Raw genomic sequence first — 17,620 nt, forward strand, 5'->3', positions numbered from 1 at the left:
GGCACCGCAGCCTGAAGAAGCACCTGCAGTCTCCTCTGAGGGTGGTGGTCTGCAAGCAGCAGCGCTCACAGTCGGAGGAGGGGCCCTTGCTTTGCCTGATGAGTTGCCAATTAGCACGGGCTGCCGGTGGGGTAAACGAGCTGAGCCACCCTCATAACCTATGTGTGAGCTGCGGGGAAGGTTAATGAGGCTGGTCTGTAGCCTGGAGCTTGCTCAACCCAGCCTGCTGGGAGGAAGCGGGGAGCTCTGAAAAGGCAATTATGTGGTGAATAGAAAGATGCCTTGGAGTAAGATGGGTCCTACAGGCTCAGAGGAAGGAGGAGTTTGATACCTACTGGTGGAGCTTTGCCTTGCATGAAGCATCAGTACGAGGTACGTGCCTAGTTACTTTGTGTTGGGAATCAGCAGTGCCTGACCATCTTGATGGTTTCACTGGTTTTAAAAAGCTTGCTTTGGTTTTTGTGTGTGACATCCTTGGAGAATGATGAGGTGGTTGTGACCCTGATGGATTTTGGAGTTCCTGAGAGCATTTGTCACGTTATGGTGGTTCAGAAGCTGAAGTGGTGGCCGGCTTCCTCCTGCAACTGTGGGAGCAAACCTGATGGCAATTTTATTTCAAGATGCTTATAGCAGAAGCGAGGCTAGCTCAGCTTTCTGTAGCCATATCGCCCTGGCAGCACCAAGGGAGGCAGCAATGATGGAGGTGGCACAGAAACAGTGAGTCTTTCTTGCAAAAGGCCTGATACAGGCTCCACACTGTGCACGTTTTGGGCTCCCCTCAGGAGCCCAAATTTTGTGAGGCTGGGTCCTGCCTCATAAGTAATGTACCAGCAGCTACAGACTGATTTGGTCCAGGTTTGTTTTTTTTTAGTCACTTCTGGAAGGCAATTCAGCTCACCTGTGCACAGCAAAGGGTGGTGGAGCTCTTCCCTGCCCACTGCACACAGAGCCTGGCCGCTTTCTTATGACCAAGCACTACCTCTTACCTCCTCCTGATACATGCCAGCCTCAGACCTTCCCCGGCCAGGTGACGTGGTGACAGCCCAGCTGATGTGCAGCCCACGGTCCCTGCGGTGGCTGTGGCTGGTGAGACCCCGCAGCGGTGGCTTTTGCAGGGGACCTCTGGTCTCCTCCTGGCAGCCCCTGAGGCTCCTGGTGGGGCACGGTTGAGTTTTCAAGTTGAGTTTCTACCTTCTAGCACCCGCTGGAATAAAAGTTAAAGCAGCGCCCCACTCGCCGAGACTGAGGGGGCACATCTGCTGTTTGGCCTCTCCTCTTTGCTCCCTGCAGCGAAGGCTTTTAAGATATCCACAGCCAAATTATTCTCCTTTCCTATTTGCTCTGACCTGTCTGCTTCAGAGCAAAGCCTCTTTTTTGTCCTGTGGGCTCGTTAGGAGGATTTAATTGGCAAATGTCCATTTGGTTGCTTGGCTTTGCAGTGTTGTTGCACCAAGCAGTGCTGCAAATAGCCTAAAAAAAGGAGTTGCGAGACAGGAGGAGTATTTTGGAGAGCTGCTAAAAACCTCTGAGGAGCAAAGACAACTAAATAACTGTCCTGGAAATGGACTTCCAAGAACCAGGTTGTGGCAGCAGCGGATTGAATGAATCCTGGTGCAGCAGGGGTGGGAGCTTGATCACACAAGGTAACCAGCCTTGGTCTTGGCTCTCTTGAGCCCTTGCAGGGATCGGTGCTCAGCATTCCTAGAAGAGGACCAAAAAGGCTCAGCCCAGGGGATTTCAAGGTTTTCCTAGACATCTAAATGCCTTTTTTTCAGAATGAGTTGATTTTTGGTTTTAAAACTGAAGGAGCATGCTGGCCACGGGCAGGAGCCGGACACCATGGGAAGCAGAGCTCCCGGGGCAGCAGCTGCTGTTCCCTGGGGGCACTTCAGGTCGTAAATTCAAGCACTCAGAAATTGGGTAGAAATGTCCCATATTTAGGTTACGAGCTTTTCCTTAGCTGCAGGAAACAAGGCAAAGCCACGCGGGCATTTCCCGGCCTTTGACTTTCCAGATTTCACACTTTCATACAGAGTTTCTAGATGGGGAAAAACTTCTTGGGAGGCTTGTGTTCATTTGTTTTTCCGAGGCAAAATGCAAAGTTCTCCCCCGTGCGAGGAGTCACGTTGACTGTGAAGCAGGGCTCTCATGGGAAACGTAGCCTGCAGCAGCTTTTCTCACCCTCAGAAGGGGTGCAGCAGCAACTCTTCGTGAACCCGCCGCTCTCGGGGCGCGAGTGAAGCGCCTTGCCAGCAGGCTGCACGGCTCTCCCTGCCGCCCCTCGGCAGTTCTGGGCTGTGTCCCGCGGAGCAGGACGTGACCGCAGCTGCAGACGGAGCCCTCGGCTGCTTACCCCGGCCTGCGCCGCTGCCCGGCTCCTCTGCTCGTTCACGTGGGTTTGGGTTGGGTTTCCTCCCCTGCCTTAGAACACTTTAGGAGAGAATAAGGCTTAACAGCTTATAACTTTGGAGCCACTGAGAACGCACCTTGTGGGAGGGGATGGCAGGTACCCTGACGGAGGTGTCTCTACAAACCTTTCGCTGTTCCCAGCAACGTGTTGGCTGCGGCCGGTTACTGCTTTGGTTATAAGCAATGTCAGGAGGCTGTAACTCTGCGATCGGGTGCCTCTTACGAGAGGCCACACGTATATAGGACAGTATACAATATAAAGACACGTGCACACTCAACCCTTTTCTCATCAGGTTATAACATAAGATGAAATTTTTGTTTGGTTGGTTTTTAGGTTTTTGAGTCATTTTTACCTCCATATCTGGAAGTAAAAAAGCTCCCATGTAGAATCAAAGTTGCTAAAAGGACTTACTCCAGAGTACCCACAGGTTACCTGTACGCTTAGGAAATATGTGGCTGGGTGACCCTTTGATGACCCATCCCTCTGGCCTTCTCGTAACCCTGCATGATGAGATGTTCCCAGCCTGAGGGACGTCCAAAGGTGTCTCTTTATCAGCCGTATGAAAGCACAGGCCTTGTTTAAAAAGAAAATAAAATGGAATGCGCACAGACCTGAATTGCAATATTGCTCAAACTTTGTATGAAGAGAGAGCACAAGGAGCGCCAGCACCGAGCTCTCAGAGCACTTTCCCACCAGTTTTTAGGGAGTGGCCTTCAAGGAAGCTCTTCCTTCTCCAGACCATCCCTTCAGACCTCCTTCATCCCTTGGCACGCTGGTAGACAAGAGGGGCTGCCTTGCAGCTGGGCGGTTACTTTACGGCCCCCTTCTCTTATCGCTTCAGGTTACCAGCCTGCTCCCACGAAGATGACTCACAGTATGTGCCTGGCTGGGCACCTCGGTACTCTTGCGTACTCTCGTTTGGGGGAACCTTAACCTGATTCTTTCACCTGAAGGACTATTGTTCATTTTCCTAATGATTTTGTGGTCATGCTACTCTTCCCCTTTGCACATGAGGTTTCCTCAGCTGCTTTAAAGGCACTTCTCGCCCTGTCCTCATCCACCCAAGTACTCCCTTGGGTCATGGAAGGTGCTGGAGGAGAAGCGCTTGTGCTAGGTTTCCTCCCTGCCTTCCGCCCGGCGCCTGGGGGATGTATGGAGGCATATGCGGAGACCCGAAGGGTGGCAATACTGGTCAGCCGATGCACACCGTGCTTTTCCCTGTCTATCACCTCTGGGACAGAGAGAGTAGTACGTGTCCTTGTATCACCATGCTTTGCTTTATGCTTAGAAATAAGCCTGTCCCACCAGGCTGGGGTCCCGCCATCGCTCCTGTCTGTCTGTGGCAGGAAGGCAGCGATGTAACAGGCAGGGCTCCAGGTCGGGAAGGTGTAACCAGAGCTACACTTAACCATGTTTTTCACTTCAAAACAGAAGGAAGAAGATTTCTTTTGCTCTTGGGACAGTCAAGGACCCGTGAAGGAGGCTCAAAGAGTCGGGGGGGGTGGAGGGGATGTGTGAGAGATTGCAAATGCACAGGGAGCCGGGGAGGATAGCGGGAGTATGTCAACAAACAGGTAGGAATGGCACGGGGACTCCCCGAAGTGATGCACCTCTAGGACATAGCTGCAACATGGAGGGTGCTAAGGAGAAGGGTGGAGAAATGTCTAAGCAAGGATGCTGGGAGCTGGAGGAGTGTGGGGCAGAGAGGGGCTGGGAAAGGAGGAAGGATGGAGGTGGGAGAGCAGATGGAGAAGTGAATCACAGCTGGAGGCTTCTCCACATGGTCCTGTGTGTCTGGTGACAAATCTTGCCCAAACCTGAAAAAGCTGCTTCTCTGAAAGCTGTAAAGGAAGATAAAAAATATGGGGGACCTTAGCTTTAAAGTATTGGCCGGGGGGAGAGGAAGGAGCAGAGGTTGACTTGTAGACCACACATGGATTTTTTGGTGGGTGGGAGTGAATTGACTTACTTCCTAGGCTCAGAGATGGATGATGTGATAGTGAACATACTCTTTAGATAAAAAGGAAGGTGAAGAACTGGGACTAAATAAACACAGCCTGAAGGATGAGCGCTAGAGACCAGGACAAAATCCAAGCAGGAGAAATAAGCAAGTAAGCTGGAGGAGACAGCCTGACCGGTCTCTTGTTTGGGATGTGGTGTGAGATGGAAATTGGGCCTTAATGTATATACATGAGACCCTTCAAGTGCAATTTTCAGGGCGCTGCTGGGACAGGGCCTGAACGTGAGCCCAGCTCTGCTGTATTAGAGTAGCTGTGCAGGGGGGCTGGTGTTGGCATGTGCCCTCTGTTCCTCCTCCAAAGCCCCACAGCATCGCCCAGGCCAGCGGAGCGGGTCCCTGCGGGGAGGCGTCCACCCTGCTCCGACCCTGTGGCGTGAGAGGAGTACCATGGCCTGGAGCCGCTCCTGCGCCACCGGCCGTGTTTCTCCCACCACCGAGTTTTCTTAGGATTTTTTTCTCGTCAAAACCATGTCTATCCAACCCAATCCCGCTCACTCGTGTGAGTCCTGGCTGTGTGGTCTCCATCCATGTTCTTTCCTGCTTCGGTGGACACTGTAGTTGTAACTTCAGCCTTGGTTTCTTCATTATCTAAAGAGCTGAAATAACGCTGTACTTTGCCCTGAGTGTCCATAGACACTTCAGGAAAAGGGGCTTACAGTGTCTCAGAGGCACTATGCAATTGGGGAAGATACAAAATATTTCAGCAGCACCGTAAGAAATTAATTTGGACAACTTTAATGGGAAGGGTATGGCTGTGCCTTGAAAGGTAATCCTAATGGCATCTTTTTGTTATTGAATTAATGTAAATGAATGGGTTTAAAATTCAATATCCAGATTTTCTGGTTTTAATCTAATATAGACTTTCAGTTGTGAAAAGTCTGTAATTGTTCAGCAAAGCCAAAATAGATTCTCCCCTCTGTATATTAAAGATACACAATCTCATTTTAAACTGCATACTGAAAAGAACTCAAAGAACTTCTTAATTTGGTGCTAATATATTATGAAAATTATTAAGACACTTTTAAACGAACACTTCCTTAAAAAACCCACAATTGTTCCAGCTGTTTCCTTTTGCCTTTCCTTTGGCTTAGACTGTGCCTCTCAACTTCCACCCTGACTCGGGTGTTGTCAGACTTCCATCCTGGTTTCCAGCGTAAACGATTTCCAGCTTTCCCTCCTCACCAGGCAGCCAGGAGCATCGCTGAGACCCCTGGTCCTCGAGTTGCTCCTGAAACTGCTTGCAGGGCATCCAGTTTCACAAGCCTGGCACTCGAGTGCTGGGAAAAAGGATTTCAGATTTGCAGGATTCCTGCAGATCACCTGTAACAAATGTGAAATTTATTCAGTACTGAAATATACCTGCCCAGCAAAGCTCGAGCGTTGTGTTTCCCGCTGCTGGCGCTGGCACTGCAGAAGGGGGTGTCTGGGATGCACTGGGCGAGGGAGAACGGTGGTGACTTGGGAGCCTGCGGAGGGGGGAGGTTTCAGGCTGAGTTTTCCAAACTAGCTAGCAAGGGAGGGGGAATGTAATGCAATAATATTTAGCTATCTTGCAAGGCACGTCAGCTAATGACTTCTAAAGTATTTCCGTTAAAAAGAACCCACAACCCTTAAATGTTAGCCTTACTTACACATGAGGGAGCTGAACCATAAGGAGATGACAGGGCTCCCTGGAGATAAGCAAGCACATTTCAGAATGTGAGAGGGGATGAGGAGCCCTGAAATGAAGCAGCGGGGGTGGTGGTGGATCAAAGTGTTAAAGCGGAACATTTGGAGTTGCCATTTCCCCCATGGATGGCGCTGAGAAACGCATCGCAGCCAAGTGACTCTGATGATGCCTCAGACCATATCCTAGAAAAAGGGAGGGGGTGCAATTCCCTCGTGAGCAGCTGGGCCTTCTGACAGAGCAGAGGGAGCCGTACCCGATGTAAGCCTTCAACAGACCCTTCATGACTCCATCCCCAAGTGATGTTTATCAAAACTGCGTCAGAAAGCCATCTCTTCCGTGCACAGCTTGGGATGTCCAACTAGCCGTAGAGCCAATGCCGTCGAAAGAGAGTAACGCTCTCACACAACATGAGGTAACACTTCAGTACTCTCGCCTTTGTCATTCTTTCATTTATCTTTATTTGTAAAAGTTGTATAAAATGCCTTCTAAAACTGGTCTGGTGAAACAGGGAGGCTTTTCCAATGTTGACCAGGTTTCTGTATAGGAATATCGTAGAAGTAGAAAGATACAGATACACAGCAAAGCAACTGAGCCAGACTGCTAGGAAAGGCTGTCATCACATCATTGACATCATGAAACTGTGTAGTGACGTGAGCTCACGTGCACTGCTGTCCATATGCTTTATTACAGAAATTCAGTATCATGACTTAGTAACCAGCCTCTTCACAGTGGGGAAAAAAAATTCAGGAAAATTTACAAAAGCTACACTTCAAAATTTGAAACACTTTTACAAAGGAGGAAGGACAAATCTGATGCCGAAAACAGAAGCCGACAGCTTCATCTATTGCTACAATATTAGTTTGATACTGACCACTTCCAGACTCCAACATTGCACAAAGCGAATCTATTTCTAGAATAACGAAGAACAGAAGTTTAATGGCACCTACTGCTTTGAAGATAATGTGATGCAGATCTTCGAATAAAGCAAAAAGGCCTGTAGTAGCGTTTAGGGCTACAGAGTGGTAAAAGAGTCAACTGGCTGTTGGATGAAGGGCTGCAGACATGGTATTTTGTGGTGGGTGACTAGCACAGCCTCCTGGTTTCAAGGACACATGCACATACACTTAGATTATAAGACATTACTACTGGGGGAGGAGGAAAAGCACTTTGCTTACGTAGAAGTCACTGGAGGAAGGCAGGGATCTCTCCTGTAAGAAAAAAATCAGTTCAAAATGGTCCCTTTCATGAAGGACTGGCCCTTTCGCATATCCCTGGGTCAGCAAAGTAAGCCAGATTCTTCCATGGTGTAGCTCAAACGATCTCTGCCCGATTTACTTCAAAGACAGCTTTTGACTGCTATCTTTGACTTGACCTCAGCCATCTATGGCCTTCTTGCTGCTTCTGGCAAAGAAGCCAAAACCTGGAGCATGTGGGTGAGTGACTGCAAACGGTTCCCGTCAGGCTGCTGCAACACCGTGCCTACGTGGTGCAGCTCTAAAACAAAGTTGGGCAGGCGAAGTTACCAGTGATCAAACTAGACAGCCTGAAGGGGGGAAGGAGAGAAAAAGGGCTTTTATTTCAGCATACAGAGGCTGAAAGGCTTTCAGCTCGTGAACAATACTGACAGTACAAAATTAAGGCTGCTGCAAGCAATTCTTGGTCCCTGCCTTGAAAATAACCAAATTTAGTAAATTTATGCTTGTTGAGCGCATTTTCTTTTTTGAAGCAGTCAGCCAGCCAGCCAGCCGCTGCAAATGCACCTGCAATACTGTCCAAAAGGCAGCTGCTTTCATGGGATTATTCAAAAACCTTCAGACTTCTTAGCCAACTGGGAGCTTTTCCTCACAGATTTTCCTATGGATTAGAAAACATGTTCTCAAGACTTTGCTGTAATGGCTGGTAATGTCCTGGGTGTAAAATAAGGCGGGAGGGTTATTCCATTCGTTTCATTAAAGAACAGAATAAGCAGGGAGGGATGGATACCAGGGCTCAGGTCCATGCATACGTGGTGTGGAGGAAACCTTGGCTCCATCTACTTGCCTTATCCAATGCTGGGCCTGTTATCAGCGGGCCAAGGCAGAAGGGGAAGAAATGGCTGAAGCCCTGTCTGAGGCTCTCGCTTGTTCCTCTCCTGCCATAGCTGATTCCCGGGAGTCCAGAGGAGCCCTGGTAAAATGCTGTCTACTAAAACAAAACCCTTTGTCAGAATACTTATACGTGCAAAATTCAATTCGCCTCGATAATTCCATAATACTCTGGAATCAGAAAATATAGTTTATGCAGAAAGCCCTCCTGCATCATCTAAGCTATTTCTCGTGTGACTAGCCATGCCTTACAGTAAGGTGCTTTCTCTTCTTGGTTCTGGATATAGCACCAGCAGTTAAAACAGAGGTAAGGTTGCTTCAGAGTGGTGCAGCCCTTCTGTTGGAACACAGGAATAGGGCACTTGTGAGTCGTCTTTTTTCCCCATTCACACCTTGTCTCTTCAATGAGCTCTGCAGCCTCAAGCTTGCTCTAGCGTGGAGGTACTGCTCAAAAAGTGACTTGACCCTCTCTGTAGGCTCAGGTGACCCAGAGAAGAAGTGGGTGTTGCCTGCTATGCTGAGTCATGTCCCTGTGTTCCTGAATTTATTTAAAACACGTAAGTCATGAAATCACAGTTCTGCCCGATCCTTCTTCCAAAACACGGCCATGTTGAACTTCCTAGACATGCCATGCTTGTCCTCAAAGGAGGGAGACCCTTTCTGGAGTTCAGCTTCCTGAAACATGTACTATACAGATAAAGATGTGGAACAGTGTAACTTTCTGAAGGGATAAAAGGGATAACTTTGCTACGTGCTTGCAGTCATTAAAACAGCAATACCTTTTTTTTTTTTTTAAAATGCTAGGTCTCCCAGTAAAAAAACCCAAAACTTTTTGTAGCATTACAGAGCTTTGATCCTATGGCACAAAGACCCGCTTCTGTGCACTGTGTTTTTAGACTTTCTTTTTTCATTGCAATGATGACCAAATGGGAAAGAGTTACGCAGACAATGATGTAGCATAATCTACAGCAGTTCTAGTTCTATGAACCGTGAAAGCTATGATCAAAGACAGGGCAAACACAAGTGAACTAAGGGGGAATTTATCCTCTTATTCCTTTCCTCCACCTCTAAACCTGGATGGGAAAAGGCAGTATCTTACAAAAGACAGTGTCAAGCACTATACTTAGCATATAAAACAGAGTAGATGATTGGACAGATCACTGCAAAGGAATTCCTAAGCCAAATTTTAAAAAATGCACAAACCCTTTAAAAAATAATCAGTATACAATCACAATGCAAAAGGAACATAAAGGGACTTTTTCGGAATTCCACATATTCTGGCCACGCTTCCCTCCTGCCCCACCCTTCATAAGTCCATTTTTGCAAGCTCTGGGAAGTCCAGTTCTACATCCTCAGTTGCACAGAGTAAGTGGATGGTGGGCTAATATTATTAATTTATGAGATCCTGGAGCTCCTCATCAGTCAGCTCATTGACTTCCATGATCTTTTCCAAGTGCTCCATATACCGGGCATGATCTTGCAAAAAGTGAGGTACCCTCATGTTCTCAATCACAGCTAATCCTTTCAGGCGGTCCACATCCTCGTACGAGATCTGCAAGGAAGGACATGGGTTAATTTCGCACGATAGCCCTGTTACTTCTCTGCTGTGGCTCTAAATTGTCTCTGGTAGATGAGAAAAGATTTCAGAGCAGGGGCATTTAAAAGCCTGTGAGAATCCTTTGAAAACACGAGTAACTGTGGGCCGCAGTGGAAGATGCAAAAAAATGTAATTTTAGTAAATGCCTCCATACTTCCTGATTCTGTTTTTGATTCAATCAGTGACTCATAGGAACCTGAATGAGAATGACCTACAGCAGCTGCAGGAATAGACAGGGAAAGGATGGAGCCCATGCGAGTCTTGGAATCTCTTCTCAAAGAGATGGAAAGATTGACATGAGAATGGAAAAAACACTGTGCCAAAGATCGAGGAACTAGAAAGGGAGTGCAGGACAGGCACGGCACAGGAAGCAGGCAGGCTCCGGCTTTGGGAAAGGCATGGTGCCAGCTGACTTGAACTCTGATGATTTCATTTTCACTAGCAAATGTGCTTATGCAAAGCTAAATTAAAACGCACCTCCAGTAACTAACCACAGCATGCACAACCCTTAAGCATCCCAATGTCTTGGTTTTTTTTTTTTTTTCCCATTCAATAGCAGGGCGGAGATTGGGTTTGCCTCTTGGCATCAGAGCCTTCTGGGTATAGGTGTGACGCTCTCAAGCTTTTTCCAGCTACTACAGGGCCTACTACTTTTTTTCTAATGAAAGCTGAGATTTTTGTCCATAGTCTTATGATTCTACGAGCTAGGATTTCAAGTCTTGAGCTCACAGTAGCTCAAGGTGCTGTGAATGATGGTCCAGAAAGGATGAATGCTTTGGCTGTGCAGTAGCTACACAAGCTGTCCTGCAAGCACAGAACAGGACTCCTTGGGCAGCTATCCAGTGTGATGAAATTTATGTGGTTGCTGCTTTGTCTACAAGTTGTGTGTTCTGGGCACCCTGCAGACAGAAGCATATGTACTGGCAAAAAACACAAGCCTGGCTGTGCTTACTAACTGGCACATCCTATTTCCTCACAGCACGTTTGTGCCAGGTGGCTTGAGAGTGGAGCCTGCGCTGTCCAACCTTTTTACCCCATGTTTCTTCTAAGGAGCTGAGCACTGTCGTCAGGGCTCCTTGGAAACAGCCTGCCCTCTTAGCAGGTGATGGTTCCTATTGGGAAAAGATTAAAGTGAGCATGGATGATCCACCAATGTGTAAGGGACATGGAAGGGCTGATTGGAAAGATAGGAGGGTCTAATCCAGATTGCTAAACCTGATCCATACAGGCAGTCAGACATGGGGTGCGTATCTTGCTGATGATAATGGGAACAAAGTCCTCAAAGAGAACGCATTTGCATCTGAGTACACGTGTATGCTTTTCTAGCTGCAATGACAAGATGCATCCTGATTAAAAAAATGAACATACACCCACGCCCAGGCTTACTCAAGTCACTAAGATACCGCTGTTTGAAGATGGTGTGGCGTTACACCTGATTGACGTATTTAGAAGTAGATACAAAGGAGCTATACAAAATCATACCATCTCAGTCTGGAGACACAGCACCAAATGAGATTAAATACTGACCTTCTCTCCTGTCCCAGCTTGAAATTCTACCTCTTTTCCTCCCAAACAAAGGAAAGAAAAAGGACCCTTTCCCCCTCATATTTACGTTCAGGGGTTTCTGTTACTGCTGCAACCAAGGAACAAGTATCTGTGATCCGAGGTATGGTTTGAATGGGATGTATTTCCCCAGTCATTGCAATTGCTAAAAAATGACAAAAGTTGACATTCTGAGGAGATCAAAAACATAATCTCATCCTACCGTGGCAACAGGTTGTCTTCCTTACCTCATGTAATTAAAATTATTGTACTAGGTAAAAAAGACTGAGGTTAAAATGGGCTTACTTAGGCTCTTTGTAACTTGTTCACATTCTTGGGAAATACAACAGTAGGTGACATTTTGCTGCTTTTGCTTTTAAAAACCATGGTAGTTATGCTATACTGAAGTGCACCCAATATCTGCATTCTATGTCTCTTCTTTAATATTACTTGCATGCGATTACTACATGAATGTTTTACAGTGCTTCCCATATTCAATTCTTTACTGCAAAGTTTTAAAACTGCTCCTTCCCAAAAGCATCTTTTCTCAGGCTTCAGGCTTTTTTCTGGGTCGCTTCCAGGCATGCTGAACAGCTTGCACAAGTGCACAAGCAGTGTTCTGGTTCCACACATTGCTGTCTTCTACACCGTAAGTAATGTCAGCAGCGTCAGAAAGGCACGGCTGCCTCCATCAGCCAGATCTCTAGCACTCAGATGAGAACAGAAGACACAGAAACTTCAGCGTGACTGTCTTAAATACATTCACATGAGAAAGCAGTGCTCTGATTTTACAACTGTGTTAACTACCTAGTAAAGCACAGAAGCAATTTGTTGTCAGCAATATAGTTGACTGCTTTTGTTTCCTTTTATGTTCATACCTTTATTGTATTCGCAATAAAAACGTGCCTAAGGTAAGCATGCTGAGAAAGATGAGCTCACTTGTTACAATACAAGAACACTGAGAATCTTCAAAAGGCAATGAAAATTTTCCCACTAAATGCTGGGCTTCCCTATGTTTAAATCCTGTGCTTTTTCTTCTAACCTGGAAGACACGCCAGCCAAGCTTAATACTCCCTTTGGAACAACCTGATCTTCCTATTCCACCCTAAACAAACAAATAAATCACTCTTTAGAATGGTGATAAACTCATAATAACCACAGGGTAGATCTCAGTGCGAGCTTCATATTCCTTGACAGTCAGAAAACATGTTTTTCCTGAGCGTATATGGAGATATTGGAGTGGGCCCAGTGGAGGGCCACGAAGACGATTAAGTCACTGACATATGAGGAAAGGCTGAGAGAGCTGGGACTGTTCATCCTGGAGAAGAGAAGGCTCAGGGGGATCCTATCAGTGTGTATAAATACCTGATGGGAAGGAATGATGAGGGAGTCAGACTCTTCTCAGCAGTGCCCACTGGCAGGGCAAGAAGCAATGGGCACCAGTTAAAATGCACAAAATTCCATCTGAACACAAACAGCTCCTTTTACTGTGAGGGTGGTGCAACACTGGCACAGGCTCTCCAGAGAGGTTGTGGAGTCTCCATCAGTGGAGATATTCAAAGCCCAACTGGACGTGGTCCTGGGCAACCTGCTCTAGCTGAGCCTCCTTAAGCATGGGGGTTGAACTAGAAGATCTTGAGAGGTCCCTGCAGACCTCAACTGATCTGTGATGCTGAGAGCAAGCACTGCTCTTATACACAGATTTCCAGTTTGATTGCAGAAGATGTGTGCAGCAAAAACATTCAGAGTAGACTTTAAGATCCCTTGATTTTAGAAGTTGTAAAGTCAAGCACTTACAAATTAGCATACTGCTAGAATTAAATTGCTTGTAGACCCTTAATGTGGATGCCTTGCCATGTGGATTATAGTGGAATCTGTAATTATATGAGGAACGGCTTACTATGTTTTTGAAGTGGCTTGACAATCCTGCAGACTCCCTGAAGAGAGAAAGGGATAAAGCAGCGCAGGAACAGTATGTGTTCAGTAGTTTGGCAGGCAGAAGCTGTGTGGAGTTAAGCAGGCTTAAAGCAAAAGGAAGTTTCAGAGAATAAAGTTGCAGAGACTTATTTGACAGTGTGATTTTATTTTCAGAGCTTCCTAACTTGGTTCAGTTACCTAAATAGCTCTGCTCACCAATACGGGTGTTTCTGACACTAAAGGCAAAACTTCTTAAATGTGGACTAAAACCCTCTATCGTAATATGCCACTTCCCTTTATCACCCATTGATTGCCAAGTAGGCAGAAATGTTGGTATACCAGCTCGAAACGCAAGCATAACAACATCAATTTGAATCCTGGTTTATGTGAGTATGAACCCTGCTTTACGAACTGTAGAAACTTAGCAATCCAAGGATTTGGTTCAGGAAGTGTGACAAAGTTTCTGCACTTCTTAGTATGATTTTGAGAACCAACAAGCAATGACAGTTAGAATGGACATAAAACATGTTCTGTGAATGTAGAAATACCATGTATTCTGGGGAAAAAAAAAACCAAACTGATTTTTGGAAAACATCAGAGGTGACATCAGGGAGAGGAATTTGAGATGAAAAACTCTTTGTGGTGGAAGGGGATGCATTAGCATCAAATAATTTTGTTTTCTACTAGGACCACCACCTTATCTAGCACCCATCCTGCTTGCTCGAGACGGTCCATTGTACTGCAAGTCAGATAGTACCCTGTAAAGGGAGGAAAGGAAAGTCTGAGAAATATGACCATAAAATATTAATCTGATAAGCAAGGAATGAGGAAAAGCTGGTAGAAATTTTTAGGACCTCAAAATTTTTGTAACTTGGCGCTGTGTAATACAAGGCGCTGTACAGGACAGAGATTTCTAGATCAAAGTAAAACAGAGCACAATGACTCATAGCTCTTTACAGGCAGGCTTGCTGAAATGATAAAACTGTACCCTTTGGTAAGAATGAGTCCACTCACCTTTCCAAGGGCTGTCAGAAGATGGAAATCAATAGACTCCCTGTATCTCAGGATTCGGAGGATGCCATCCAAGTACACCTGATCCTTATTGAAACAGCCTAAAAGGAATCAAGATACATTGCACTCTATCAGGGTTTGTTCTCAGAAGCCATTATGAGCAGAGCAATTTTATTTTTAAAAGCCAGATATTCATAACCCAGACTTTGAAAACCTTCCCAAAAATTAACTAGAAGGCTAAGCCCACTAGCCAGAGAAAGAAATCAAACACAGAAGATTGTAATTACATTACATCTCTTGTAATAAACGTGAAAGGAGGTCAAACTGTGAGTATGAACTTTTTCACAGTTTTGCAATCTACATTCCCATTTCCAACAAAAAAAATCCATTACTGATTCAGTTTGAAAGTCTCACGGATGTGCATTTTCAGCCTTGTTTTCAATAGCAGAAATCCTGCTGCCTCATTTCAGAAAGTGCAGAGTCCCATTCTCCCTTTTGCAAAGGTTTTACTGTGTGACATGATGAAGGAGCTCTGTGCACGTTCTGCAAACCTCCCTGAAGTACAAAAATAGAGAAGACAAATAGGGAACCTACCTGGTTGTGATGTGTCAGTCCACCCTCTCTTGGCTCGTACGCAGTAATCCCACCTAGTATTGGGGTCCTTGACAAATTTCCCCACGTCCTGGAAAAGCTGACTGAAGGACATTTGGCTAGCCTGATACACTGTGTAGTAGAGCAGGGCAGCCCTCCAAAGGAAAGGGTCTTTGCGGAACAGGACACTGTGAATGCTCGCTAGCCCCTCTTCTGTAGGGTTGATTGGTTTTAACCCATGTTTTCTACGTCCGTTCCAGTTGCACCAAGGCTGGCTGTTGTTGTTAAAACCCCGAAAGTAATGAGTTCCTGAAAAGAAAGGAATATGTGACTTAGAACAGTCGCATCTAATAATTAAAAAAAAAGATAAAATATGGAAGGAGATGCCCATTTCAGAACTCTGAACTGGGCACCAGGAAGGGTGCCAACTTCAGCCTTGTCTACAACAGAGAATTTTGTCAGAGGTAGATACATAGGGTAATTATTCACCTGCTGACTGCAAGTGGGACTCTTGAAAATGCCTAAGGAATACAAATGTCAGCAGGCCTTGAGTTCCCAAATCCATGATAAGGAATTTTCAAAAGTGTCTTACATGCTGAATGCCTCTAGCATAGGCTAGGCATTGTAGCGAACTGAAGGAAGGAGGATGCAAGTAAGGGAGCGGAAATGTTGCATCTTGAAGGTGATTCAACTGCCGTACTGCAGCCTTGGAGGAGGCTGTGTCCCCTAACAATGTGAATAAAGTGCTTCAAGGCAATCACAGGGCTCATTCCTCAGTTGAAATTCAGTCACGAGCCAAGTTTATCCAGTTTTGATGTACTTAACTAGAACAGAATTACTGAAAAGTTTATAGAAATTTTCCATGGGGCTGGGCCAACCTTATGTAATGCAAAATCAAGGCAATCTTGCACCGGTTTCGGGGTCGCTGGGTAGATTCTTTGAACCTAAAGCATGCCTACATTTGCAAGCAGTGCGGCATAAGAGAAGCAGATTTGTAAAGTGAAAGGGCTGGTGCTGAGGTTGAATGGTCATGTTATTTTTGTTTCTCTTTTTTTACTCCAGACTAGGTCTAGGATGGGCTCATGAACAAAATGTCCCTGAGCAGTGACAGCACAGAAGGTATGCCCTGGAGCATAGCCTCTGGGCTAGCATCATCTGAAAGGATTACACCTTGCCTGCTCCAAGATTCCTTCGGCATGTGAACCTCAGTGCAGCAAGTGAGACTGTTGATAGACTCACTTCAAAAGCTCATTCCTGATCTGCCCTAAAATGCTAATTTACATGAACCCTAGGAATTCTCAAGTGGATTATCTTCCTTCTGCTGTGTGCTGCAGTGATAAATAGGTTCTCCTTCCCTTTAGCACACCTACAGAATAGGTTCTTTAGACAGGGATGTTCCCTCCTTCTGTATATGTACAGTGCCTGGCCCATCATTGCAAAATAAGTAAGAATGCATGCAAGTACTCCCCTTTGCCTGAAGAACTGATGCCATGCTCATACCAATTTCATGTCTCAGCATCCCTTCCAGCCAGTGCTCTCGCGCAGTGGAGATATTGATAGTGAGAGTGGGACGGCCATTCACCACTGTCATTGAGGCTCGAGATAGCAGGTCCTCCGTGAGATGGACCACAATCTGAAGATGAGAGAGTTCAGGTAGCAAAGAGCTCTCGTCTCGCTCCTGTTCCTGCTTTTTCCTTTGGCCCTTCCAGTACTGCATTTCTCTTTGGTCCCTTGCCCTTCACAATTCTTCCTCGCTACCAGCAATCACCTATGGAAGACATTTCTGATTCCACTGAGCTATCCTGGTCACCTGTGCTGCTGACAAAACCTCAGACTTTAGTGGGCTCAGCATGAGGGTTAGGACAGGCAGATATGAGACTGCAAAATTTATTATGGTAACACTGACTAGGTTGGGGGGGGGCAATCAAATGCAGACTAAATTAGAGAAAATCACTTTTTTCTTGAACTGTGTGTAATTATCTTGGCATTACTGAGAACTGAAAAATTTTAGACAGCACACATAAATTCACTGGGTATCTATACACTTAACAGTCTGAAACCTTTTTTTAGTTGCAATTCTAAAGCCACATGAAGGAGAGGGGGAAGCACTGTGTACTTTGTTTCCTGATACATGATGCAGACTTGAAATATTATTAAAATACCGGTATTGTTTTGTTTTATAAGAGAATGCAGTTCTTATTTTCCTGTTTTCTCTTGGCAAATTAGTAATCAAAACAAAAAACTGACAGAAAAGGAAATGAATGCATATTGATATGTATTGTTATTGGAGTTTAAAGAGACTTTATAAACAAGTGACGGGGAGGAAGAAGGGAAACTCTCTTTGTTCAAGACTAAGCACCTTTTGCTTCAAGTAATGCCTAAAGAAAGTCCCCATAATACTGCTCAGAAGAGTACAAGGGAGAGTACCTAAAAGAGAGATAATTTTTTTTTACTATCAAATTAACAAAAAAGGACCCAGGTATCAAAGGCCTTAACATGACACTTCCCTGTATTCAAAATCCACCATTCAGCTTCAAGCTCAACAGCAATGAGTCCCATAAAACTCTTATTTAAGATGCAGGAAAGAAAGGTAAATCCTAAAGCATTTAGATTTAAACCACTGGTACTACCTAGCTTTATCAACACCTTTTCAACTGGAGAAAGTATTTTCATAGTATTTTAGACCATACTAAGCATGCTGTATTAACCGTACTTTTGCAAAAGAAGTAAAGCATTTCATTAAGAAGGACATGGGATGTTTGATGATGTAGGATCCTGC

At 45.5% G+C, this 17,620-nt stretch overlaps 1 protein-coding gene across 2 annotated transcripts in view; it reads right to left on the reverse strand.

Annotated features, from left to right (window-relative positions):
* Positions 1-6,538: 6,538 nt before the first annotated feature.
* Positions 6,539-17,620, reverse strand: part of MATCAP2 (microtubule associated tyrosine carboxypeptidase 2) — a 30,516-nt gene continuing 19,434 nt past the window's right edge. For both annotated transcript variants that reach the window (XM_075143078.1, XM_075143079.1), the window contains exons 4-7: positions 16,342-16,474; positions 14,845-15,150; positions 14,254-14,351; positions 6,539-9,735 (exon numbers count right to left, since the gene is read on the reverse strand). In XM_075143078.1, coding sequence (XP_074999179.1) covers positions 9,574-9,735; positions 14,254-14,351; positions 14,845-15,150; positions 16,342-16,474 — 699 coding nt within the window. In that variant the 3' untranslated portion in view covers positions 6,539-9,573. The remainder of the gene's footprint in view (positions 9,736-14,253; positions 14,352-14,844; positions 15,151-16,341; positions 16,475-17,620) is intronic.

This window comes from Calonectris borealis, chromosome 2, assembly GCF_964195595.1.
Source record: "Calonectris borealis chromosome 2, bCalBor7.hap1.2, whole genome shotgun sequence".
Lineage (NCBI taxonomy): Eukaryota > Metazoa > Chordata > Aves > Procellariiformes > Procellariidae > Calonectris > Calonectris borealis.